The 28,000-nt window shown below is 45.8% G+C and overlaps 1 protein-coding gene and 1 long non-coding RNA gene across 2 annotated transcripts; one reads left to right on the forward strand and one right to left on the reverse strand.

Moving 5' to 3' along the window:
* Positions 1–42: 42 nt before the first annotated feature.
* On the forward strand, positions 43–1,380 carry LOC113155284. Its single transcript, XR_003298114.2, has 3 exons — positions 43–306; positions 934–1,016; positions 1,240–1,380. It is a non-coding gene; the product is annotated as an uncharacterized LOC113155284 (long non-coding RNA).
* Positions 589–27,981, reverse strand: npr1a (natriuretic peptide receptor 1a). The gene is given in 23 exon segments (XM_026349720.1): positions 589–995; positions 1,246–1,344; positions 1,933–2,107; positions 2,223–2,291; positions 3,807–3,930; positions 4,058–4,204; positions 4,288–4,456; positions 5,945–6,068; positions 6,070–6,101; positions 6,181–6,340; positions 6,560–6,631; positions 7,365–7,469; positions 8,160–8,237; positions 8,318–8,392; positions 8,474–8,594; positions 12,892–12,976; positions 13,170–13,305; positions 13,412–13,506; positions 20,434–20,596; positions 20,871–20,984; positions 22,780–22,970; positions 24,756–25,480; positions 27,326–27,981. Coding segments are annotated over 22 exon segments (3,186 nt in total). The 5' UTR covers positions 25,459–25,480; positions 27,326–27,981; the 3' UTR covers positions 589–846.
* Positions 27,982–28,000: the final 19 nt, after the last annotated feature.

Genomic DNA, 28,000 nt, shown 5'->3' on the forward strand with positions numbered 1-28,000 from the left:
ATGTTTATAAACAAGCACAGATGACGTCACATGTAATAATACATGTTTTATTTAATCTGACGTCATAAGTCAAACACGTGATAGCCTACTACTACTGCTCCAGTTTGTTTTTCAATGTGATGTGTGCCGTTCGTCTTGGACATAGAAAATATAAACTAAACAGAAGAAGACCCAGCTCGGCTCTTTTCAGGTTCTGGTGCCTCTTTACAGGAGATCATTTCACTTGTCCAGCTCACCCCTCATCCAGCATCGCTGAAGGCTGGAGACCCGGACCTTCTGGACCCAGAAGCACAGTTCTAGCTAAAGGTGATGTTGTCATGTTCATTTAAAGCAGATTGTGGTGGTGGTGAGTTCAGACATGTTCAGTTGATTTGTAGATTTACTTTTTGTATGAACAATGATGTAATGTCACTGGAATTCTGTGTGAATGGAACCTGTTTCAGAATCAATTAAAACGAGTAAGCTTCCATTTTAAACAACTCCAAGACTTTTTAGTTGGTTTTAAGTGGAGCTGTGTTCTCTAGGAAACTTCTTGGAATATTGAATTCAAGTTTAACAGCAACAGGGGTTTGAAGTTTCGACACAAACATCATAAAGCAAACTATTTATTTTAGCATTTACAATTGATGAGATTGAAATTTTTACAGTCATTCTGTGTTTGTTTGTTTATGGCTAAGACTTGTATCCGTACAAGTCCAGACTGTCAGGTAAACATCCAATCAGAGAGGAGGACGAGGACTATCATACCAGCTGCTTATTTCTGATGTCTGTCAGTCATCTGTCCAGTGTTTCTTACTTTTTCATTTCTTTAATTCATAATGTACTGACAGTCAGTGCTCTCCTCCGTCAGTTGGTGGCGTTGTCTTCTCCCAGCAACCAGTACGTTCTCATGCGTCCTTTTCCTTTTACCTCAATCTCTCCTCTGAGCTGCAGGTGGAAGCAGCTAAACTCCTGCAGAACCTGACGAGTTGCCTCTGACACATGAATCTTCAGAGCTGCAGAAAACATAAGAACCAGTGAGTGTTGGAGCTGCAACAGGGCCTGTAATTACAGACAGAGCTCAGTAAAGGAAAATCATCAGCCAGAGGGCTGAGGTGTTTGGTTCCTGGTCTGGAGGTAAAAACGGTCCAGATGGTCGTATGAACTTGTCTAAGAACTCTGTATAACTTTCTGTGGTCTCTAGTTTTTGTCTGTTTATGGCACCTGAAATTGTCCTCTGTCTGTCTGTCTGTCTGACAGTCTTACCCTCTCCGTTGGACTCCATGCGTGACGCTGTGTTCACAGTGTCTCCGAACAGACAGTACCTGGGCATCTTCAGTCCGACCACACCTGCACACACTGGACCTGAACACACACAAAGACCATGAACCTGTAACTGATGTCTCTAGACCCGTGTCTCAGCAACTCTCACTGACACTCACTGACTCACACTCTCACAGACACTGACTCCCAGGGAACCAGCTCCCAGTTCAGGTTCTGGAGGCAGACACCCTCTCCACATTTAAGACTAGACTTCTTTCTAGAAAACTTTCCTTTTTTATAAAGCTTATAGTTAGAGATGGATCAGGTGACTCTGAACCATCTCTTAGTTCTGCTGCTATAGGTTAGTCTACTGGGGGACCTCTACTGATACACTGAGCTCCTCTCCTCTCTCCTTTCTCCTATATCCATTCAAATTCTACCATTTCATGTCATTAACTTTGTGTCTTCTCTCTCCTGTAGTTGTGTTTCCTCCTCTCTGTCTCCTTCTCTCTCTGTACTTTTCTGCAGGTGACCTCAACCTGGAGCTGTACATCTCCAGAATCCAGTTGACCTGCCCTTGCTTGCATGTTCTTGCTGCTTGTTGTTGTTTTTGAATTGTCGCTATACAAATAAAACTGAATTGAATTGACTCTCACTGACTCTCACTGACTCTCACCGACTCTCACTGACCGCTGTGGATGCCGATACGAAGCTTCAGTTGCTGGTTTGGTCGGTGTTGGATCCTAAAGCTCTTGACTGCGTCCAGCAGGGCCAGAGACATCCGGGCCACCTCCCTGGCGTGTAGTTTACCATTCCTGACCGGCAGACCTGACACCACCATGTAGGCGTCACCAATGGTCTCCACCTGAGGGCAGAAGGTTTTCAGTTTTTTACTGTTTCAAATCTGAACTTGGCAGTTTTCTCCTACAAACCCCAAACTGCAGGGCGTTGCTAGCTTAGCTTAGCACGGTGTCTTTTACCTTGTAAACATCAAAGTTGTCAATGATGGCATCAAAACAGGTGTAAAGGTCGTTCAACAAGGTCACGACCTGCAGAAAAACGTGATATTTAGTGAGTTGCTACACAACTTATTGTTCTGGTTCTGCTCATATCTGGTCTTGACTACTTCAGTGTCTTACTGACGGTGTCACCAGCTGCACCATCAAACCTGCAGAGGATCCAAAACGCAGCAGAACGTCTCATGTTTGATCAGTAAACAGGACACGTTACACCACTGTTCAGATCTCTGCACTGGCTTCATGGAGCTGCTGCATCAGGTTCAGAGTCCTGACTCTTACCTACAGAGTGGTCGACTCGACAGCACCGGTACCTGAACTCCCTCATTCAGGTCTACAATCACTCTCGCTCACTGTGGTCTGAGAGAGAACAACGATAGTGGTCCCCTCACCTCAAAAGATCCTAGGCTAAACTTTTTAGCTCTGTGGTTCCACGATGGTGGAACAACCGACCCACCTCTGTACGCTCAGCAGCTCATTCTTAATTTTTAAAACCCTGCTGAAAACAGAACTCTTCTACAACTTTCTCTGCATCTTAAAATAATCCTGCATTTATTATTATTATTATTATTATTATTATTATTATTATTATTATTATTATTATTATTATTATTTACACCTCATAAAACTGAAACATGTACCAGTGTTCAGTGTTGTTGTAACACTGCTCTCCACCACTGGATGGCGCCCTGTAGTTACAGATCTGTGCTGCACTTCCTGAGTGTAAGTCAAGTCAAATCCTTTATCAACATGTGAGAGGATAAGTACTGTGCAAAGGTTTGGCGTTACATAGAAACAGAATCAGACTGATCAGGAACCCAGTGCAGCCATTAATATGGTTCATGTTCTTTAATGGATTCTCTACACTGACGTCCAGAGGAACATCAGTCCAGTCACATGAAGGCCTGTGCTGATCAGCTCTGTGGGATCTTACAGCACCTCTTCAACCTCAGCCTGAGACAGGAGCGTGTGCGGAAGCTTTGGAAGACATCATGTCGTGCTACTGCTGAGATGTTCGTCTCCAGCTGCTCTAAATGAACTGACTACCTGACAGACAGACCACAGTTTGTGCAGCTGAGAGGTTGTGAGTCTGAGCAGGTGATCAGCACCACAGGGGACTGCCCTCCCCCCTTTCTTCTTTACCCTGTACACCTCTGACTTTCAGACCAAACACTGAGTCCTGTCATCTGCAGAAGTTCTCAGATGACCCTGTGGTCAGGAGGTGTATCAGTGGTGGTGAGGAGGCAGAGTACAGAGGCTGGTGGACTGTTTTGTAAAGTGGTGTGGAAACAATCACAAGACCTTAAATGTGTTAAATGTGTCCAACAGATTGGACTGGAGATGAAACACAAAGGCTGTTTAGAGGGAGAGACAGAGCAGACTCTACTTCTTTAATGTGTGAAACAGGACGTTCTCTGTTACCAGTCTGTTTTAGGCAGTTCAATATTCTTTGCTGCTGTCTGCTGGGGCAGCAGCATCAGATCCAGGGACATCAACAGACTGATCAGGAAGACGGGCTCTGTGTATGTTCTACTGAATTCTACTGACCTGCAGCGGCGTGCTCTCAGCAGACAGGGCGGTGAAGCCGACGATGTCACTGAAGTAGATGGTTACAGAGTCGAAAGCTTCGGCCTGAACCGTCTCACCTCGTTTCAGCTGCTCTGCGACTAAACTGAAGCAGAGACACAGACATGAAGTGATAGTACTCCACCTAACACAGTTAGCACATTTTTGATTTAGTAATACCACAGTCTCAGGTACAGCTGCAGTATTGTGGACTATTCTGCGTGGATATTTACTGCGGTAGTATCTGGTACAGCAGGGCCTCGGCCTTGCGTTTCTCTTCGTGGTATGCCTGTGTTCTCTCCTCCACCAGCTCCTCCAGGTTGTTGGCGTACTGCTCCATGCGGGAAAGCAGGTTGTCCAGGATGTTGGAACCGTAGCCTCTGAGGACACAGAACGATGTTCAGACTAATTTCTACAGGTACCAATAACCCAAACCTACAGAACCCCCCATCCCCCACCCCACCTGTGTTGTTTCCTCAGCAGGATCTTAATGGTGCTGAAGTCGGGTCGTTCGCTCGGCTCTTCGCTCCAGCAGCGGTGCATCAGAGCTCCGAGCTCCTCACTGTGACTGTGGAAGCAGAGCGAGGGACGAAGGGGGGGGGCACCACCCTGGATAATCACCCGGATGATTTCTGGGGGGGGCCACAGCGATGTCATCTGTTAAACTACTGTTCCTGAAGTGTGTCAGGTATAAACTTTACTGAAAACCATTTAGGACATTACTATATCATGATATAAGTACATTTACTCAAGTACTATGAAGTACTACATTATTTTACTGCATGTCTGGGGGGTTGTGTTAACCAACCAGCTCCTGCTGTCACATGTCAAAGTGTCCTGAAGATACTGATCCAGAAAAAACATGTGGACAAAGAATTTAAATAAAGTGTCAATTAGAATAATGTCTGAGCTGAGACACTGTCTGTCTGTCTGTCTGTCTCTCACTCACTCTGGACTCACACAGACCGGATTCATTATTGATGATCAGTTTTTCAGGCCCTGAGCCTGCTCTCTGGTTGTCCGGTCCAAACCAAACTGACCGTGCTGGTCTGGGAGTCCAGACTGAAACCTGCTCTAAGTCCAGTAGTAAAACTGGTCCGACAGTAAAAGCATCAGAGTGAAGGAGGCGGCATCGTGAGAACTGATCCACATCCTGATGACAGATGGGAGGTACCGTGGTAACGATGGAATGTAAACAACACACACACACAGTTTAACACACACACACACACACACACACACACACACACACACACACACACACACAAACAGTTTAACACACACACAGACACAGTTTAACAGACACAGTTTAACACACACAGAGACACTTTAACACACACACAGACACAGTTTAACACACACACACAAACACACACACACCACACACACACAGTTTAACACACACACACACACACACACAATGGATGCGGTGGTTTCGGTCGTGTTTGCCTCTGGTGCTGTCAGAACCAATCAGGTTCTGTTTGGATTTGAGTTCTTTATAAATCACATTTGTCTCCAGGAACAGGAGCTGATCTTCATCGTACTGGGAAGAACCTCTCTTCACTGCAGGAACCGTCCGGTACCCAGCTGCAACCTGAACCTCATGGTTCTGTTTTGTTTTCCCACGGAGTTCGTGTCAGTTTATACACACAACCGACCCGCTAAACCGTGCTGGTACCAGAGACACCACAGGCTGAAACAACAGGTTTCTATGGTTTATTTACATCTGTCATGTAAGTTCACATGGACTCAAGTAACCAGGTTAAGATCCAGAGGAGAAACCAGATTACTGAGCACCAGGTTCTCCTCCTGTTAACAGAGCATGAGGTGGGGGAGGGGGTCTCAGCTTCTGCAGCCCATCTCCACAGCACACAGAGGAAACAGGACCCAAGACAATGGGTCCAAATTCAGTTACAGGTCTGTAAGTTCCTGCAGCAGAACAGAGGTATAGGAAGGAATAAAAGGTGGCAGAGCTTCAGCAGTTTAACGAGTGCTTTACTTTAACGACACAGCGAGCGAGCGACACATGTCCTGCGCCGGTCGGCCATGTGCACGTCGTCACACATTTCAAGTTTAGCTTTTGACTCGACTCAGGTCAGCAGGAAAAAGCCGTCACTGACCTTTAGGGGTGAGAGTCTGGGTGTCGAGGTAGAAAACACCTCTCAGCAGGGCCACCTCCTGCAGGATGACACCGAAGCTGTAAACGTCTCCTTTCTGAGTCCCACAAGGGGGGGGGGCAGTCTGACCTCAGCAGCTCCGGAGCCGTCCACAGTTTACCTGCAGGGAGGACGGGTGGGGGTGAGTGTGCGTAGTAGACAGCAGAAGTCCCAATCAGTGTGTGTTAATGTGGACATACGTGCATAGAAAGCGTGCACGTCCTCGGGGCAGCTGCTGGTCCGGAGACTCTCCAGACCGTAGTCTGTGATCTTCAGCACGAAGCGACTGTCCACCACACAGTTGGAAGACTTCAGGTTACCGTGGGAAACGATGACACTGTTGTGGAGGAAGGCCATGCCCTGCACATGAACCCAATCAATAATTAAATCAATAATCACTGATCAGTCAAACCTGTGTCCATCAGTTCCAAGGATACACGTCCTGAGGTTCCGAGTACGGAGACTCAGGACGACTGGTCCTGAACAATCCGTTTGTGTTTCTGCTCTGCTACAGCAGCTGTGGTCTGGACGGAATGTCACAGCATCATCATTTCCATGGAAACACTAACAGGTCGTTACCTTAACGATGTCGTTGATGAGAGAGTATCTGAACATCCAGTCGAGAGCGATGCTGTCGCTCTCCATCAGGTCCTAGAAGATAAATATACGCAGAAATACAATCATGTCCTATAGTGATAAAATTCCTACATTGATTTAGTGTGTTCTCTAAACACTCACTAAACCTGATTCTAGCGTGAACCGACCAGGTCTTAACCTCCAAAGCAGTAAAATGTTGCTGACATGTCATGTGTGAGCTCTTCAGGTGGTTTGTGTTGTGATGCGGACGCTGTAGTTTCTTAGAAATCAGTTCCTTTAAAGGTGCTGAACAAGTCAAAGCTGCTTCTGTTAAACTGACACTGTGGGGTCCAGAGGTCATCTGGCAACAGCCCAAAGCCCACATCGCCCACATCCACCTACAGCCAGCTGACATGTGTTCACACGTTGCTAGGTTACGGAGAGGTTGCTATGTTACAGCACTGACAGATAAGTATAGCTGAGAGGTGGAGAGAACATCTGATGGATGAAAGAATGTTAGAGGACTGGAGCTGAAAGAGTCCACATAACAGTTACTCCTGCTGTGTGGAGCAAAAAGGGCACTGAGGGGCTGATGGGGGGGGTAAAGAGGTATGATAGATGGATACAGAGCACTGACTGAATTCTAGAGGGTTGAGTTATGGGTAAATTTATAAAGGTAGATGGCCGGGTGAGATGATAGCAGGGTACAGTATATATAATGATATATATAAAGGTGTCTACAGAGGTGCAATGGCCGTTTTCCAGACGGTAACACTGACTTCATTCACACTATGCTGCTGTACAATACCTGCAGGCTGCCTCTGGGACAGTATTCTGTGATGATGCACATGTTTGGTGGGTCGATGCAGGCGCCAATAAAGCGGGTTAGGTGCTCATTCTGAACATCTCGCATCTGCAATAACACAGGGGGTTGCTGGTTCAAATCCCACAGAACATCAACATCCAATCAGGATGGCACTAAACCACAAAATTAGATTGTAGCAGCCAACCTCAGTGGGTTGGCTGGTCAGTCAGTAGGTCGGTACCTTATTCGGTAGCTGGGTCTGGGTGGAGGCAGGCTGGTCAGTTAGTCAATAGTTAGAATGATGGGTCAGTATTCCAACAACACCGTCAGCACCCAACAACCGAAACAAACTAGATAATTGGTGAACAAAGTAAGTTGGTAGGTTGGTTTGAAATTCATTATGTATGTGAGTTGGTCAGTGATGACGTATGTGGGTCTCTGTTTCTGCCAGACAAGACAGTTTGATCAGACAGTCGGGTGGTGGGCTGATAGTTGGGAGGGTAACTCAATAGGTAGTTGATTAAAAGGTTGGCCGGTTGAAATCCCATAGAGACCGTCAACAAGCAGGGAACTGATCCCATGATTAAGACACTAAACCAGATCGGTCAGAGTCAGATTGAAACCGATTGATCAGACTGTTAGTCGGTCGGTTAGTAGGGAGATCTGTCAGCAGGTTCAAATCCATTAGGCAAGACTCCCACAGTCTCCATATTCAGACTGGTCAGTCAGTCTAGAACCACTAATGGTCTACAGAAACACTGATCCTGTAAATCCTGGTCAATACACCAGAGTTCTTACATGTTTTAGTTCAAACAGGACCTTCCTGGTCAGTTCGATGCGTTTCTTGTTGATATACTTGATGGCGGCCAGGTTTCCCTGCAGCACACAAAAAAAAACACATTAGTCTGCAGACCAGCTGCTTCAGTGGGTTTGGGAGTCAACAGGCGCCATCAGACCTTATAGTATCCTGTCTTAGTGTAGATCTGGAAATTTCCCTCCATGGTCATCAGGGAGCCATAGTTGGATCCTTTCTGCATAGAAACCAAAAGAGTCCAGTCACAGGGTACTGGAAACCAGTTTCACCTTGTTTTAATGTGAGTTTTCTGTGTTACCAGAGACATGGTGAGTCGGCTGCAGGTTCTCTTCAGGACTTTATCCAAGTTGCTCATATGAACGTCGTCCCAGAAAACTCTCCACAGCTGAGCTGCCAGCTCGCTCTCCAGCTTTAACTTCCTGTTTGACAGACAGGAAGACAGGTGTGTGTGAGTGTAGAGTTTTCTATTTAATTCTACTTCACAGTACTTGACTTCTACTACCTCGCTGACATCACTGCTTGGATGAGAGAGAGGCTTCTTCAGCTCAACCTCTCCAAGACAGAGGTTCAGTAATTGTTCTAAGTTATAGTAGTCAGTGTATAGTCATGCAGACTTGCCCTTTTCAACATCACAAAGATCAGACCTGACCTTTCAGACTAAACAACACAACTTATTGTTCTGGTTCTGGTCATATCTGGTCTTGACTACTTCAGTGTCTTACTGACGGTGTCACCAGCTGCACCATCAAACCTCCAGAGGATCAAAAATGCAGCAGCACGTCTCATGTTTGATCAGTAAAAAGGACACGTTACACCACTGTTCAGATCTCTGCACTGGCTTCATGGAGCTGCTGCATCAGGTTCAAATCCCAGGTTAAACCATTTCGCTCAGTGGTTCCACGATGATGGAACGAACGACCCACCTCTGTACGCTCAGCTGCTTCACTTTTAAAAACACGAACACACAGCTCAATGTTAGCATCAGTGTCACGTCGGATCAAATACGTGTAAGCTCACACCCTCTTGGTCAGCTGTGCAGACCAAACATAAAACAGTTTGAGCAGCTGTTTGAATCGTCAGATCACAATGGTGTGAGGTCATATATCTGTGAACCCCTTAAAATCCTGGACCTGTGAGTGTTTTGAAGATCCTAAGATTAAGTCCTGCCATACCAATCTTAGTTAGGTATAAATTAAACGTAATCAAAATTAATACTTAACCCAAATAAACCGAACCCGAAAAAACAAGTCAGTTTTCAGTCTAAACACACCAGGCTGTAGCTGGGGAGGAGGATTTCATAACCAAAGGAGAGGACAATGTGGACTTGTTTTGTGTGAGTTTGTATTAAGTTGATTCTTCTTCTCTTTCGGCTTTTCCCATCAGGGGTCGCCACAGCGAATCATCCTTTTCCACCTCACTCTATCATGAACATCTTCTACCCTAACATTAGCCAACCTCATGTCCTCTGTTATAACATCCATATATCTCCTCTTTGGTCGTCCTCTTGTCCTCCTGTCTGGCAGCTCCATCTCCAACATCCTTCTACCAATATACTCACTATCCCTCTTCTGAACATGTCCGAACCATCTCAGTCTGGCCTCTCTGACTTTGTCGCTAACACAGGCAACGTGAGCCGTCCCTCTGAACCTCAACATCTTCATCTCTACTACCTCCATCTCAGCCTCTTGTCTCTGTCTCACTGCTACCGTCTCTAACCCATAGATCAGAGCTGGTCTCACCACTGTCTTGTACACCTTTCCTTTGAGTCTTGCTGACACTCTTCTGTCACACAACACTCCTGACACTTTCCTCCACCCGCTCCAACCTGCCTGCACTCGCCTCTTCACCTCTTTTCCACACTCTCCATCACACTGAACTGTTGACTCTAAGTACTTAAACTCCTGCACCTTCTTCACCTCAGCCCCCTGTAACCTAACGCTTCTACCTTGATCCCTCTCGTTCAAACACATGTATTCTGTCTTAGTACGACTGACCTTCATGCCTCTTCTTTCCAGAGCAAACCTCCACCTCTCCAGCTGTTCCTCCACCTGCTCTCTACTCTCACTGCAAATCACAATGTCATCCGCAAACATCATTGTCCAGGGAGATTCCTGTCTGACCTCATCTGACAGCCTGTCCATCAACATAGCAAACAAGAAGGGACTCAAAGCTGATCCTTGGTGTAGTCCCACCTCCACCTTGAACTCCTCTGTCTGACCTACAGCACATCTCACCACCGTCATACTTCTCTCATACATGTCCTGAACTACTCTGACGTACTTCTCTGGCCACTCCAGACGACCTCATACAGTACCACAGCTCCTCCCTCGGCACCCTGTCATATGCCTTCTATAAATCTACAAAGACACAATGCAGCTCCTTCTGACCATCTCTGTACTTTTCCATCAACATTCTCAAAGCAAAAACAGCATCAGTGGTGCTCTTACGGGGCATGAAACCATACTGCTGCTCACAAATCTCCACCTTCTTCCTAAGCCTGGCTTCCACTACTCTTTCCCACAGCTTCATTGTGTGGCTCATCAACTTTATTCCTCTGTAGTTGCTGCAGTTCTGCGTGTCACCCTTGTTCTTAAAGACCGGAACCAGAACGCTTCTCCTCTATTGCACAGGCATCTTCTAAATCTCTCTAGAATCCTATTGAACAAACTGGTTAGAAACTCCACTGCTGTCTCTCCTAAGCACTTCCACACCTCAACAGGTACGTCATCAGGACCAACAGCCTTTCCACTCTTCATCCTTTTCAGAGCCTTCCTCACCTCATCCTTTCCAATCTCTGCTATTTCCTGCTCCACAACATCCACATCCTCCTCCCTTCTTTCCCTGTCATTTTCCTCGTTCATCAGCTCCTCAAAATACTCCTTCCATCTTTTCTGCACACTCTCCTGGGTTGTTAGCACCTTTCCATCTCTGTCATTAATCACCCTTATCTGTTGTACATCCTTCCCATCTCTATCTCTCTGTCTGGCTAGCCTGTACAAGTCCTTCTCTCCTTCCTTTGTGTCTAACCTGTCATACAGCTCATCGTAAGCTTTCTGTTTGGCCTTTGCCACCTCCCTCTTCACTCTACGCTGCGCTTCCTTGTACTCCTGTCTACTTTCCTGAGTCCTTTTTACATTGCACTTCCTTCCAGCCAACCTCTTCCTCTGGACGCATTCCTGTACTTCCTCATTCCACCACCAAGTGTCTTTACCTTCTTTCCTCTTTCCAGATGACACACCTAGCACCTTCCTATCTGTTTCCCTGATAACCTCTGCTGTAGTTTCCCAGTCATCTGGAAGCTCATCCTGACCACCAAGAACCTGTCTCAACTTCTGTCTGAATTCCTCACAAGTTTCTTCATTCTTTAGCTACCACCACTTGGTCTTCTTTTCTGACTTCCCTCTCTTCTTCTTCCTGACCTCCAGAGTCATCTTACACACCACCATGCGGTGCTGTCTGGCTACACTCTCTCCTACCACCACTTTGCAGTCACTAACCTCTCTCAAATGACCTAGTTTACATAGGATGTGTACTCCTACCTCCACTTCTGTATGTCACTCTGTGTTCCTCTCTTCTGGAAGTAAATGTTGACTACAGCCATTTCCATCCTCTTAGCAAAGTCCACCACCATCTGTCCTTCCAGATTCCTTTCCTTTACACCAAACCTGCCCATCACCTCCTCATCACCTCTGTTGCCCTCACCAACATGCCCATTGAAGTCTGCTCCAACAACAACTCTCTCTCCTCTGGGGATACTCTCTATGACCTCATCAAACTCACTCCAGAATCTCTCCTTCTCTTCTAACTCACAGCCAACCTGTGGAGCATACCCACTGACTACGTTCACCATCACCCCTTCAATTTCTAGTTTTATGCTCATCACCCTGTCTGAGACTCTTTTCACCTCTAGGACATTGTTCACAAACTCCCCCTTCAGGATCAGTCCTACCCCGTTTCTCTTCCTATCCACACCATGGTAGAACAGTTTGTATCCTCCTCCAATACTACGTGCCTTGCTGCCCTTCCACCTTGTCTCCTGCACACACAGAACATCTACCTTCCTTCTCTCCATCATGTCTGCCAGCTCTCTGCCTTTCCCTGTCATCGTGCCAACATTAAAAGTCCCTATTCTCAGATCTATGCTCCTGCCTTTTCCCTTCTCTCTATGACAACAAACCCTTTTGCCTCCCCTCTTTCTTCGACCAACAGTAGTCAAATTTCCACCGGCACCCTGTAGGTTAACAGCATCGGTGGCGACTGTTGTTAACCTGGGCCTCGACCGATCCGGAATGAAAGTCTTGTGAATGATTTGCATGGTTATTTTGGCCAGATGCCCTTCCTGACACAAACCTCTCTATTTATCCGGGCTTGGGACCGGCACAGAAGTCACTGGCTTGCAACCCCTGTGGCTAGATTAGTTTGTATTAAGTTAATTATATTAATGAAATTATAAAATAAAAAATCTGAAGACTCCAGTTTGAGCCAATCAGAGCTGACTTCGGCTCGTTATGACGCCATGATGGCCAATAAGAAATGGAGGGATCACATCCATCCATCCTTCACCCTGGACCTCGCTGTGATCAGTCCATCACAGCAGAGAGGAAAGCATCAGGGAGGGGAGGGGCTGTGTGTGTGTGTGTCTACTTCTATCTTTGTGAGGACCTGTGAGTTAGCGAGTGTCCCCACAGCTACACACAAACGTGAGACTGCACTCACCTGTAGATGAAGACGGTCACAATAACGATGATGACAAAGACGAAGCAGATCACTATGGCAACCATCTGAAGCATCGACACCGTACCTGAGAACAAGAGAAGGGAAACCACACCGCTCATATCATATTTGTGTGAGTAGGCATCTTTGTAAGGACGTTTAAATGGTGTGTGGAGCACACGCAGCACCCCTCGTCCTCTCGCCTCTCTACCAGCGAGCTGTCAGATAAAAAATTCAGGACATGGACGATATGGACATAAGCCATGGAAAGTGATACCGACGTGCGAGACAGGCTGGTTTGTCGTTCTTAAAGCCGCACTCTGGGACGTCTGGAGGTGGAGATCCACCCGGCCATTGGAAGCTTCGTCCAGTCAGCATGACCAGCTGTCTGACACTGCTGTTATACACACACACCACCTACACACACACACACACACACACACACACAAGATGAAGATGAAGTGAGTTTTATCAAGTGATGGAACAGGTTCTGTTAATTTCAGAACAGCCAACAGGGGGTTACCTGAAACTCTCCAGAGTCGATGTCTGTCATGTCCCACAGAGCAAAGTCGATCTGTCTGTCTCCAAACTTGTCCATCTCCACCACACCCATCACTCCTGCAGAGAGGGTTGAATTTAAATACATGGCATAGTATCTATTCACAGTACAGTATGTACATGTACACAGTTCCAGTGTTTTTGCTTTTACAGCAAATGTTTTGTTTTTGTTAGCTGCAGAGTCCTGTGTGTGTGTGTTTGGTGGTTTAGAATATCAAATAAAATAAAAATACATTTTCGTCCCAGACTGGACCACTTACCCATCTTCTTCCATACTCTTACTGCCATTCATCCATCCATCCATCCATCCACCCCTCTGACGCACATGCCCAGTGATTAATAGCTGCTGGCTGTGTCACTGTGTGCCGCAGGATGAAAGCACAACAATCTAATATAGAGCAGAGGCAGCAGCCTGTTTATCAGCAGCATCAGCTCGTCCCAGCACCATGTTCCCGTCTGTGTCATTAAGCCAAACAACTGCAGCGGGAGAGAGCTCGGCAGCTAGCAACACAACGCAGTGAAGGCAACAACACAACGCAGTGAAGGCAACAACACAACGCAGTGAAAGTAGCAACACAACGCAGTGAAGGCAACAACACAATGCAGTGAAAGCAACAACACAACACAGTGAAAGTAGCAACACAACACAGTGAAGGCAACAACACAATGCAGTGAAGGCAACAACACAACACAGTGAAAGTAGCAACACAACACAGTGAAGGCAACAACACAATGCAGTGAAGGCAACAACACAATGCAGTGAAGGCAACAACACAACGCAGTGAAAGTAGCAACACAACACAGTGAAGGCAACAACACAACGCAGTGAAGGCAACAACACAACACAGTGAAGGCAACAACACAACTCAGTGAAGGCAACAACACAACACAGTGAAAGTAGCAACACAACACAGTGAAGGCAACAACACAACGCAGTGAAGCCAGCCACACAACTCAGTGAAGCAAGCAACACAACTCAGTGAAGCTAGCAACACAACTCAGTGAAGACAGCCACACAACTCAGTGAAGCTAGCAACACAACTCAGTGAAGCTAGCAACACAACTCAGTGAAGACAACAACACAACTCAGTGAAGCTAGCAACACAACTCAGTCAAGACAACTACACAACACGGTGAAGCTAGCAACACAACTCAGTGAAGACAACAACACAACACAGTGAAGCTAGCAACACAACTCAGTGAAGACAACAACACAACTCAGTGAAGCTAGCAACACAACTCAGTGAAGACAACAACACAACACAGTGAAGACAACAACACAACTCAGTGAAGACAACAACACAACTCAGTGAAGCTAGCAACACAACTCAGTGAAGACAACAACACAACACAGTGAAGACAACAACACAACTCAGTGAAGACAACAACACAACTCAGTGAAGCTAGCAACACAACACAGTGAAGACAACAACACAACACAGTGAAGACAACAACACAACTCAGTGAAGACAACAACACAACTCAGTGAAGACAACAACACAACACAGTGAAGACAACAACACAACACAGTGAAGACAACAACACAACTCAGTGAAGACAACAACACAACACAGTGAAGACAACAACACAACACAGTGAAGACAACAACACAACACAGTGAAGACAACAACACAACTCAGTGAAGACAACAACACAACTCAGTGAAGACAACAACACAACACAGTGAAGACAACAACACAACACAGTGAAGACAACAACACAACACAGTGAAGGCAACAACACTTTCACTGCAGGATGTTTGATCCCAGTTAATCAAACGTAGATCTAGATCTAGTAGAATATGTTCAGGAGTTCATTTGGTTTGATTTTAGTTAGTTTAGGGGTCAGATTTCTCCACATAGGGGTCAGATTTCTCCACATAGGGGTCAGATTTCTCCACATAGGGGTCAGATTTCTCCACATAGGGGGTCCGATTTCGGGGGTCAGATTTTTCCAGATAGGGGGTCAGATTTCTCCACATAGGGGGTCAGATTTCTCCACATAGGGGTCAGATTTCTCCACATAGGGGTCAGATTTCTCCACATAGGGGGTCCGATTTCGGGGGTCAGATTTTTCCAGATAGGGGGTCAGATTTCTCCACATAGGGGTCAGATTTCTCCACATAGGGGTCAGATTTCTCCACATAGGGGGTCAGATTTCCTATGGGTCTAGGTGTTGGAGCCTGTTGTTGTGTTTCCGACTCTGCTGTGCTCCCTGACCTTTGACCTGACTGATTTCAGTTTCCTGCAGCAGGAAACCAAAAGTTCCTTTCACAATAAAAGACACAGCTGCTCTGTAATCAACGTCGAATTGTGTCGGAGCTGTGACCTAACAGAGTCATTTGGATCAATTTTAACGCTCATTCTTTATTAAACCTGACGTGGAAGCTGTCTGATCTCGTTAGGCCGCCGTCTCCAGCTGAGCCCAGCTGTCACTTTCTGCACCCCCTTGTCTTTCTGCTGATGGAGTTTTTTCCTGTCTGTTCTGGTCAAGCCAGCCGTCCCTTTGTTGTTGTGTTTTTATCTGTTGTCCTGTCCCACTCTTTCTTGGTGGGACTTGTCTGATGTTGCCCCTTTCAATGTCACCTTACAAACATCTGGGGACAATTTGTCTTTATTTGACAGCAGAGTGGTGACACTCAGCTGGACCTGTTCTGGAGTCTTGCGCCTGTGGACTCTGTTAAGATTTGTCCAAATCAACTAGTCTCGCCTGTTTCTGACCCGACCGCCCGCTCATTGTCTCAGTGTTTGTGGACACTCACTGATCCGTCTCTAACAGTTTTACAGCTTCGGTCCATCTGTTGTGTATTTTTCCACATGACTAAATGTCTTGTATGTTTGTCTTTGAGATGTCTCATGAACTAAAACAACAGGAAAGTTTTTCTTTCATGTTTAAAGCAACATGTTGCTCTGATGGATGGAGACATTGTCACACTTGGTGAACCTCAGCTCTGACGACGAGGCACAGCTTGTTTCTCTTTCTTTGGCTGTTCCAAATCAATCCAGAACCTTAAACCCGGCGCCACGACATCAGCTGCTGCTTCATGTTGTTGGACAAGCTGCTGTGAGATCACGTCAGGGATCTCAGGACTCTGGAAGTTGAACTAGAGCTTGATTTACCTTTTGACTCAGCTTTTGCTTTAATTAAAAGAATCATTTTAAACCGTTGTGATTAATGATCCTGAGGATCCCAGATCCTCTCCTCAGACAGAACCAATACAGAAGCCGGTCTATGACAGGCTGAGCGACACGATTCCGGACGGTGGCTGAGGTAAACGGAACAACGGAGAACATGCAACTCCCCACAGAAAGGCAGAAAGTCTGTAGTTGTCCCTGCTGTCTGTAGTTTCCAAGCGGTCTGTGGTTTCCCTGCTGTCTGTGGTTTCCCTGCTGTCTGTAGTTGTCCTTGCTGTCTATGGTTTCCCTGCTGTCTGTAGTTTCCCTGCTGTCTGTAGTTGTCCTTGCTGTCTGTAGTTGTCCTTGCTGTCTGTAGTTGTCCTTGCTGTCTGTGGTTTCCCTGCTGTCTGTGGTTTCCCTGCTGTCTGTGGTTTCCCTGTTGTCTGTAGTTTCCCTGCTGTTTCTACTTTCCCTGCGGTCTGTAGTTTCCAAGCGGTCTGTGGTTTCCCTGCTGTCTGTGGTTTCCCTGCTGTCTGTGGTTTCCCTGCTGTCTGTAGTTTCCCTGCTGTCTGTAGTTTCCCTGCGGTCTGTAGTTTCCAAGCGGTATGTAGTTTCCCTGCTGTCTGTGGTTTCCCTGCTGTCTGTGGTTTCCCTGCGGTCTGTAGTGTCCCTGCTGTCTGTAGTTTCCTTGCTGTCTAAGGTTTCCCTGCTGTCTGTGGTTTCCCTGCTGTCTGTGGTTTCCCTGCTGTCTGTAGTTTCCCTGCTGTTTCTAGTTTCCAAGCGGTCTGTAGTTTCCAAGCGGTCTGTGGTTTCCCTGCGGTCTGTGGTTTCCCTGCTGTCTGTGGTTTCCCTGCTGTCTGTGGTTTCCCTGCTGTCTGTGGTTTCCCTGCTGTCTGTAGTTTCCCTGCTGTCTGTAGTTTCCCTGCTGTTTAAGGTTTCCCTGCGGTCTGTGGTTTCCAAGCGGTATGTGGTTTCCCTGCTGTCTGTGGTTTCCCTGCTGTCTGTAGTTTCCCTGCTGTCTGTAGTTTCCCTGCTGTTTAAGGTTTCCCTGCGGTCTGTAGTTTCCAAGCGGTATGTGGTTTCCCTGCTGTCTGTAGTTTCCCTGCTGTCTATGGTTTCCCTGCGGTCTGTAGTGTCCCTGCTGTCTGTAGTTTCCCTGCTGTTTAAGGTTTCCCTGCGGTCTGTAGTTTCCAAGCGGTATGTGGTTTCCCTGCTGTCTGTAGTTTCCCTGCTGTCTATGGTTTCCCTGCGGTCTGTAGTGTCCCTGCTGTCTGTAGTTTCCCTGCTGTCTGTGGTTTCCCTGCTGTCTGTGGTTTCCCTGCTGTCTGTGGTTTCCCTGCTGTTTCTAGTTTCCCTGTGGTCTGTAGTTTCCAAGCGGTCTGTGGTTTCCCTGCTGTCTGTGGTTTCCCTGCTGTCTGTAGTTTCCCTGCTGTCTGTAGTTTCCCTGCTGTTTAAGGTTTCCCTGCGGTCTGTAGTTTCCAAGCGGTATGTGGTTTCCCTGCTGTCTGTAGTTTCCTTGCTGTCTAAGGTTTCCCTGCTGTCTGTAGTTTCCTTGCTGTCTAAGGTTTCCCTGCTGTCTGTAGTGTGCTTGCTGTCTGTAGTTTCCGAGCGGTCTGTGGTTTCCCTGCTGTCTGTGGTTTCCCTGCTGTCTGTGGTTTCCCTGCTGTCTGTGGTTTCCCTGCTGTCTGTAGTTTCCCTGCTGTTTCTAGTTTCCCTGCTGTTTCTAGTTTCCCTGCGGTCTGTAGTGTCCCTGCTGTCTGTAGTTTCCCTGCTGTTTCTAGTTTCCCTGCGGTCTGTAGTGTCCCTGCTGTCTGTAGTTTCCTTGCTGTCTAAGGTTTCCCTGCTGTCTGTAGTTTCCTTGCTGTCTAAGGTTTCCCTGCTGTCTGTGGTTTCCCTGCTGTCTGTAGTGTGCTTGCTGTCTGTAGTTTCCGAGCGGTCTGTGGTTTCCCTGCTGTCTGTGGTTTCCCTGCTGTCTGTGGTTTCCCTGCTGTCTGTGGTTTCCCTGCTGTCTGTAGTTTCCCTGCTGTTTCTAGTTTCCCTGCTGTTTCTAGTTTCCCTGCGGTCTGTAGTTTCCCTGCTGTCTGTGGTTTCCCTGCTGTCTGTGGTTTCCCTGCTGTCTGTGGTTTCCCTGCTGTCTGTGGTTTCCCTGCTGTCTGTGGTTTCCCTGCTGTCTGTGGTTTCCCTGCTGTCTGTGGTTTCCCTGCTGTCTGTAGTTTCCCTGCTGTTTAAGGTTTCCCTGCGGTCTGTAGTTTCCAAGCGGTATGTGGTTTCCCTGCTGTCTGTAGTTTCCCTGCTGTCTATGGTTTCCCTGCGGTCTGTAGTGTCCCTGCTGTCTGTAGTTTCCCTGCTGTTTAAGGTTTCCGTGCGGTCTGTAGTTTCCAAGCGGTATATGGTTTCCCTGCTGTCTGTAGTTTCCCTGCTGTCTATGGTTTCCCTGCGGTCTGTAGTTGTCCCTGCTGTCTGTAGTTTCCTTGCTGTCTAAGGTTTCCCTGCTGTCTGTAGTTTCCTTGCTGTCTAAGGTTTCCCTGCTGTCTGTAGTTTCCTTGCTGTCTAAGGTTTTCCTGCTGTCTGTAGTTTCCTTGCTGTCTAAGGTTTCCCTGCTGTCTATGGTTTCCCTGCTGTCTGTAGTGTGCTTGCTGTCTGTAGTTTCCGAGCAGTCTGTGGTTTCCCTGCTGTCTGTAGTTTCCCTGCTGTCTGTAGTGCTCTTGGTCTTTTCTAAACGTCCAGCTTTTTCCTGGAACTGTCTCAGTGACTGATGAGCGTCGACTTCCTGACTTGGAAACAATGCAGAGGTTCAGCTTCGCTGGCGCTGGGGTCAGATTCAGATTCAGTGTAACATTTCCTTCATAATACTTTGAACATTCTGAATGCAGAACCTGTCTCACCAAGTTTTTACAGAGTTGTATTAGTGTATATGTAGTTAGTGTATCCAGTTTCTCTCTGATCAGTCGCTGGTTTATTAACTACTAAAGCCTGATCGACCAATCAGGAGCCTCCATTTTCTATATGGTTGCCATGAGAACAGGAGGTTGTTTATCCACACGTCTTCACTGTGTCAGCAGGGAGTTAGCGTAGCACCACAGTGTAAATATGAACCAGCTGGCTGTGACACTGGGAACAATGGGAAAACTTGGAATAGGAAGTCAGGACGTCTGGGACTGAAACCACTAACAGGGCAAGACTCTGATTGGAAGTTCAAAACAACATCATAAGATTTAATAAAAGAATGAAATACATCTGAGAAAACATGTCCTAGTTAGCTTAGCTTAGCATCACAATTAGAACAGGTAGCTTAGCTGAGCATAAAAGTTGGAAACAGCAAATTTAGCTTAGCATAAAAGCAGCCAACTGGGGAAACCATGCTGGCCAATCAGAACAGAGTTGTCTCAAGATGGATTACAGCACGAAGGCCTGGAAATTGTAAACTGTCCGAAACTATTTCAGTAGCGCAAAAACATACATCTGAAATTACGTGTAACTTTGGATCTGACAGTTTCAGCTCTAACACGGACACATTTAGCTTCACAGTGAAGGAGCAGCCTTTTATAAACCGGGTCATAAAGCTCAGGAACATGGTCCATTAATCAGAAATGTAGGTGAAACAATGACTTCATGTCTGTGTTGAGGCTTTAGATAAGACTTGAGATAAGTTCAGAAGAAAACAGTCAGACTCTGTTTTTACTGCAGCTGTCAGTGGGATATTTATGTGTTTTGTGGTTTTTTGATAAATTATATTATTTTTAATCCAGACTTTTCTCATCCAGCTCTGTGCTGTGATTGGTTGAGCTGAACGCTCCCATGTGGCTCAGAGGAGTTTCCAGAACACATGCGTGGGAAAAGACGAAGGAACACCACAAACATGAGTCCTCACCTGGGAAGGTTCTGTTCCACATCCTCCTGGTCACCACGTCATGTCTAGGCCTCTGGAGCCTTCCTGGTCTTGGTCCCAGTCCTCTTTGCTCGCTCAGAGACTCATTCAGAGCCTGAGAATACAGCATCACTCCGTCATAGAAACCTCCAGCGATCAGGTTATACTGACAGGGAGACAAAAAGTCAAGACATTCACCAGAATGTTTCCTGATCAGTTCGCTGCTGTTTAAAAAAGAGATCCGGTTTGTTTTGATGTTGTTTATTGTCAGTAAATCCCACCTGAGTCTTAAATACATAGTTTCAGTTTTAAACTACACTTGCAGGTATTGATTCTGCGTTAGTCTTTTTCTCAGATCCAAACATTTTCAGACAAATCTCAGGTCACACAACAACAGAAAAAATTGGTTTTAACTTTATCAAAGCAAGTGTGTTTGCTACCAGAGAGTCTTTGATGGTGAAGTTGAACATTTTCTTTGCGTCGCTCTTCAGAGTTTCCACAAAGTGACGATATTCTGGATTCTGAGGCTCCAGGTAGGTCAGCACCTTCACACTCTGACAACAGACAGATACAAAATATAGGTTATATAGGTAACTGCAAACAGTCCACTGACCTTATCTTACCAGCATCATTCACTCAGTAAAAAACTCTGGAGATATGAAGATAAACCTAAAGGACCAGTCCGTATTCAATTCTACTGCGAAACTGTGAAGTTCAAGGTTCCAGTCTCCTGGATATTAACTGTTAGTCAGGATCAATGAATTTCTATTGTAACTATTTAAAAAAGAATTCTCTTGATTTCAGAGAAAGTCAATAACAAACATTATTACAAAAGAAAACAAATTAAACACGTCTACACACTGAATCTCCTTATTGTACATGAAGAACGTGAGTCTGGGTGTCATTCTCAAGAACTCATTATTATTCCAGTCCTACATCAATGACATCACTGGGTCTGCATATTTCCTTTTACGCAACATTAACCCCCCCCCCCCCCCCCCCAACCCCTCCCATAACAGTGGAGAGGAAAAACTCCCTTTAGAGGAAGAAACCTCAAGCAAAACCGGGCTCAAGGTGGCCATCTGCCTTGATAAAAAGGCATAAATTAAGTTCTCAGCATCTCCCATGGACAGAGAAGACCAAATTTTTGCTGTGTTGTGTAGGTGAAAGAATTTCTTGAAGAAAAAGACTCTCAGGCTCTGAGAAAACACACAGTTGTCAACATTTATGGTTAATTGATCAAAGTAATGCCGGTGCTGAGGTGTGCCGATGACCAGCATCTCTGTTTTATCTGGATTAAGAAGTAGAAAACTGTGACATCCAGCTTTTTAGCATCGACAAGCAGGGCTCTAATTTAGTAGACCTGCATATGTATCTGTAGAGCTCCGTATCATCTGCATAACAGTGGAAGTTAACTCCATGACTTTGTATAATTTCACCTATCGGTGAAATGTAGAGAGAAAATAGGAGATGGCCAAGAACCGAGCCCTGTGGTACTCCATATTTCACTTTAGTACCTGTTGATGTGGTGCTGTTGTAAGAAACAAATTGTGTTCTATCCGATAAGTAGGACTTTACCACACAGGAGCCAATCCAGAGACACCAAATTTATTTTCAAGTCAATCTAGTAGTATAAAATGATCTATGGTGTCAAAAGCTGCACTGAAGTCAAGTAATGTTCAATTAGAATCCATGTTTGTCAGAAGTTCATGTACCACTTTGGTAAGTGCAGTAACTCTCTCCTCTTTGGCCTCCCCCACAAATCCCTCCATAAGCTCCAACTGGTTCAAAATCGAAAATCTGCTTGTTTTATCACCAAAACATCCTCTTTTTAACACATCAGTCCAGCCCACCACAACTTCACTCGCTCTATCAAATACAGATCTCCTCCACATATCCACCTCCGCCCGCCCCGTCAGATCTTCCTCTTCCATGCTTCTCACCGTGCCCTCTGCTCATCTCAGCAACACGTGGAGCAGATTTAGAGACACCGACTCTTCCTGTCTTCAAATCCAGATTCAAAACATACCTGTTTAAGATTTCACTATAATCTGTTATTGCCTCGTCCTCTTTGTTTTATTTGTTTGTGGATTGTGTTCAGAAAGGTGCTGTCAAATAAAAAGTATGATGATGATTATTGTTATTTATAAGAACAGCTGGAGCTACAGAAGCCAGACCCATACATTCAATGTTAAAAACCACATAAACAGAGAAGAAAAACCAGTAAAGGTCCCACTTTCCCACATTATTGAAACCTTTAACTGAATGTAGCCAGTGTGCGTGGAGAAAAGCTTGCAGTACGAAAGTATTTTAATATACAAACAGACAAGTCATTTTAGAGATTCTCACCCTGAAGGCCTGTCGGGCTGCGTAATCATCCTGGTCTCCTCTGTACCATGGTCTGACTGGGCCCTGTGCCCCTAAACCCTCAGCAAACAGATCAATGAAGAAGAAGACGTATTCTTCCAACTCCACCCCCTCCTTCCAGAGCTGCACCATCAGAGTCCTCAAGATATCCCAGGGACAGCACAGGTAGACAACTACAGAAGAAGAAGAAGAACTCCTCACATTATTTTCTATGAGAAAAGAAGGGAAGCAGGAAATATTTTTTGTCTTGTAAGAAGGAAGGAGCAGAGACAGAGGAGAAAACTAGAAGGATGGAACAAAAAAAGGAAATGAAAGAACACTGTTTTTGTCTTTTCTCATCCCTCCGTCGTTTAGTTCATACAGAGACACATGAATGCCTCCCCAGTCCCTGTGAGACCAAGACCCCCAGGCTCAGACCATGACAGTTTGTAAGCCTCTGTGATGGCTTTGAGTCTCTTTGTGTTTCACACAGAGGCACATCAGACTGTAGACCAGTTCTGGCCCAGTGTCCAGTTTCCTCCTCTGACCTCACTGCTCAGCTCGTCAGTCACCATGGTGATTATCACAGACCCCGCCTCTAACGTTCGTTATGAGCTGCAGATCAGTGACGGTGTGATCTCCCCTCGGAGCAGCCTCACAAAAACATTATTATTATTATTATAACGTTGTTGGTTAAAAGACTGTTTAATGTTCTCTGTGCTGGTGATGGGGGGGGGGGTTAAAGTGGCCTTTCTGCTCTGTATTACCTTCAGTCCTGATTTCCATTTGATTTCAGATTTCTGCTGCAGTCAGAGGACTCATCCTGAGCTCAGCCGCTTTGTTTCACTGTACAAACTGTGAATCTGTTTGTTCTGCACCTTCGATACCGGACATTTACATAATTAATGAAGTCACAGCCTCTGTCTCGGTGTGGAGACAGACGTCCGTATCGATGCTGCTGCTGCCGTGTGACCATCACACGTATTTAATAAAGTCACAGAAAAGCAGCGACAGGCGATGGTCACGGTGAGACAGAGTGTGAAAGCTGCCACGGTCAGGACATAACTGTGAGAGCTGCCAACAGTTTGACTTCTGTTAGACAACAACTGGATGAACATGATTCTAAACTGTCTTTTAGTTCATTAGTGGAATCGTTCCACACAAAATCTCGGTAACAAACAGGACTGTAGGTTTTCGCTACAACAACATTTTATGATTCCAGCTATATATATATATATATTCCATAGAATATTAATCTGAGAAAGAGCAAAGACACACACACACACGACAGTAATTACTCTCCATTCAATGTTGCCGGGGGCAACACATGGCCCCAGATAGCATGTGTTTTCAGCACATACATGTGTGTGATTCAATGTGTGACATGGTTATTTCTGTCATGTCAACATCAACCTGGCAACAAAAAACCGCCCAGTGTTCCCAGTTCAACGTGTCGAACTGGAACCAGCAGACGATCATCCGTGTTCGTTTCAACATGCTGTCATCACACACTAAACTAAACTAAACCTGCGTCACCCGTTTTCTGTTTTCATGTTCATGTCTCTGCACCACGGACGGGCCGGGTGAAGTCTCACAGTTAAAAAATAACAACACAGAAGTCAAGGTCCTGAAAATTATCTGATAGAGAGTCCACGGGTCGGTACCAGCCAGGACCTGCTGCACGTGGACCCTCTCCATGTGCAGCACTGGTCCAGCTGGAACATACAAACGAAGGGAGGGAGCAAAGCTGGGATTAATTTAGTTTACAGGTGGTCCAACACATGGTCTCCTCTACTTGTGAGGATCCTCACACAGTGCATTACATAGTCCTTAGACCAGAATCCTCACACAGCCCAAAGTGGTGACCACCAACTGTCAAGTAGAAAAACAACGGCGAGCAGGAAAGAAAAGAAAAGAAAGAAAAGATTGTCTAACCAGGGCTTGTACACCGACCACTAAAGGAACAAAAGAAGTCTCACCTCTGCCTTTCTCTCGAATTTCCTGGACCATTGCCCTGTAGTTGATGTCGGCCTCGATGAGGTGGTCTCGGATGGTGATGTTGCGGGTGCCGAGCACCGTGTAGAGCCCCTCCACGGCAAAGTAGCACTGCCGGTCGTCGTTGGAGTCCTTGTTGTCACTGAAGATGAGCATGACGTGCTGCCGCCACCCAAATGTGTCCTGGATACTGATGCCGAACTCGCCCAGTTTCTTGTGGGTGGGGCCTGTGTTGGTGACTGCGGCGTAAGGCTCAAATCCAATGGCGCGAGCTCCAGCTGTTACCATGGGAACCTCCCAGTGGGTCGTGAAGCGGGCAACAGGAGAGGAGGAGTAGTCGCAGCCAGGCCCGATGAAGGCCCAAGGGTCATGGGACAGCTTGAGGTCGACGGCAACCAGAGGGGCCATGGAGTCCGAGCAGAAGCCGTCACGGTTCTCCGAGCTGCCGTGAACCAGTCGGAGCTTCAGGCCCGGCAGCAGCCATGGGTCCGCGTTGACCTTTCCCACTGCCTGGTACAGTGCTGGCGCCACACGAGGCCACGACCAAGCATAGTCTGTGTTAGTCAAGGGCAAGATGGCTGCCAACGTCACCTCCTGAAGATCCTCAGTGGTATTTTCAGCAGACATAGATGATGCAGATGATTGGAGGAGGAGGAGGAGGAGGAGCCTGGGACACCTGGGTAACATGATGTTTCTCCTGTCAGACGAGCTGCAGGGAAAAACAGAGCAGAGGTATTTAAGAAGGAATAAAACAACCTGTTCTATGGACCAAAGTGTATCCTTGATAGAACTGTACGGTTTCTATTTCTAACTTTAATTTTTAATAAAAAAAATAAAAATAAATAATAATAATAATAATAATAATAACGACATTAATTCCCTTCAGGAGCTGCTGGGATTTCTGGGCAGTACGCCAACAACAGTTGTCCAATGCTAGATAGGGGCTCTGTGTATTTGTGGAACCACAAATAGGGAAGTAACATCTAAAATGAGCTCCAGGGATGTGTGAATGTGAAGTAAGTGAACATTCGCAGTAGGTCTCTCACGTTTGTCTCGAGTAGCTTCAGGTTTAGGTGCCGATGAGTCTGTGGTGTGTTCAAAGACACAGACAATCAGATAACAGATGCTCAGATATTTTCTTTGACTTTCAGCTCACATTCTCTGGCTGTGAAATGCTGAACATTTTCATTTAGTTTTTTTTTAATTTTAGTATTATTATTTTCAAAACTCACAGAAATAAAAAGTTTTTAAATTCCTTTTGTCTCAGATCATCTTGGACTCTGTTTATCAGTGCGGTTCTGCAGGATTCGATAACGTCACATGTTGTATTTCCCTCTCCCACATCTATGTGTTAATACTGCACAGTACTACTGTGTGTACTGCTGTGCACTGTTATTAGTACAATGCAATTTTACAGAAAATCCTTTTTTCACTGAAACAGTTTGTTTCTACTGTTTGTTTCTCTTGTTTCTACTGTTTGTTTCTACTGTTTGTTTCTCTTGTTTCTACTGTTTGTTCCTCTTGCTTCTACTGTTCCTCTTGTTTCTACTGTTTCTCTTGTTTCTACTGTTTGTTTCTTTTGTTTCTACTGTTTGTTTCTCTTGTTTCTCTTGTTTATTTCTCTTGTTTCTACTTTTTATTTCTCTTATTTCTACTGTTTCTCTTGTTTCTACTGTTTATTTTTATTCTACTGTTTATTTCTCTTATTTCTACTGTTTCTCTTGTTTCTACTGTTTCTTTTATTTCTACTGTTTGTTTCTCTTGTTTCTACTGTTTATTTTATTTCTACTGTTTATTTCTCTTGTTTCTACTGTTTGTTTCTCTTGTTTCTACTTTGTTTTTCTTGTTTCTACTTTGTTTTTCTTGTTTCTACTGTTTCTTTTATTTCTACTGTTTATTTCTTTTATTTCTACTGTTTATTTCTCTTGTTTCTACTGTTTATTTCTCTTGTTTCTACTGTTTCTCTTGTTTCTACTGTTTCTTTTATTTCTACTGTTTGTTTCTCTTGTTTCTACTGTTTGTTTCTCTTGTTTCTACTTTGTTTTTCTTGTTTCTACTGTTTCTTTTATTTCTACTGTTTATTTCTCTTGTTTCTACTGTTTGTTTCTCTTGTTTCTACTTTGTTTTTCTTGTTTCTACTGTTTCTTTTATTTCTACTGTTTATTTCTTTTATTTCTACTGTTTATTTCTCTTGTTTCTACTGTTTATTTCTCTTGTTTCTACTGTTTCTACTTTCATTCCTTTCTGCGACATTTTTACTTTGACGACACTGTTTGTGTTCAAGGAAAACTTCACAGTTTTCATCTGTATCAAACACCAGTCCGGACTCGGAACATCTAAACTGGTTTTTACTGGTTTTACTGGCTGGTCCCCCCGTTCCTGAATGACACGTGAACCTGAAAACGGAACCATCCCAGCGAGATTCGGGGTCTATGTGGACCTGACAGTCGGTTTAGATGATGGATTATTATTTATAGATTATGGGAGTTTACACACACACAGGTTTTGGTTTTATAGTCCTGGTCTCGAGACCCCCCCCCCCCAGGTTTTTTACCTGCTCGGTTCTTCAGTCCGTCGCTTCCTGCAGCTTCATGTCTCCGGCGGTGGACAAAGTGTTTTAACAGCAACGAACTCAACAGAAACCAGGTCGTGTTCCGAATCCGGCTTTTAAAGAAAGAACCAGGATGCAGGGTCCACCAGAGTCCACCAAAGTCCACAGTCTGTCACGGTCCAAACGCTCCGGTAACGTTCCCGCTGCTGCAGCTCCGGTCCGTCCGTGCGCATACCCAAAGGCACCGGCGGGCACGCGCACACAGGCACTCACTTTTAGGGAGGCGTGGGCGCGAGACTACCCATCAAAAACGGAGGGTGCGTGTGCGCGTTCTCGCTACTGTCCCCAGTGAATCGGCGGAGGATTCAATTACAGGAGACACGGGGGTGCGCGTGCACGCGCACGGGTGTTTGTATGTGTTTATGTGCGCCCCCCACTCCCCGCCCGGCTGCAGCTGATTGGCTGATTTTAAATCATTGGCTTCAGATGTTCAGTGTGGTACAGGGACCCTGAGGGGGTCTGAGGGGACTGAGGAGTTCTGATGGGTCTGAGGAGGTCTGATGGTCCGAGGGGACTGAGGGGTCTGAGGAGTTCTGAGGGGTCTGAGGAGGTCTGAGGAGTTCTGATGGGTCTGAGGAGGTCTGAGGAGTTCTGATGGGTCTGAGGAGGTCTGAGGAG

Source organism: Anabas testudineus, chromosome 11 (genome assembly GCF_900324465.2).
Source record: "Anabas testudineus chromosome 11, fAnaTes1.2, whole genome shotgun sequence".
Taxonomy (NCBI): domain Eukaryota; kingdom Metazoa; phylum Chordata; class Actinopteri; order Anabantiformes; family Anabantidae; genus Anabas; species Anabas testudineus.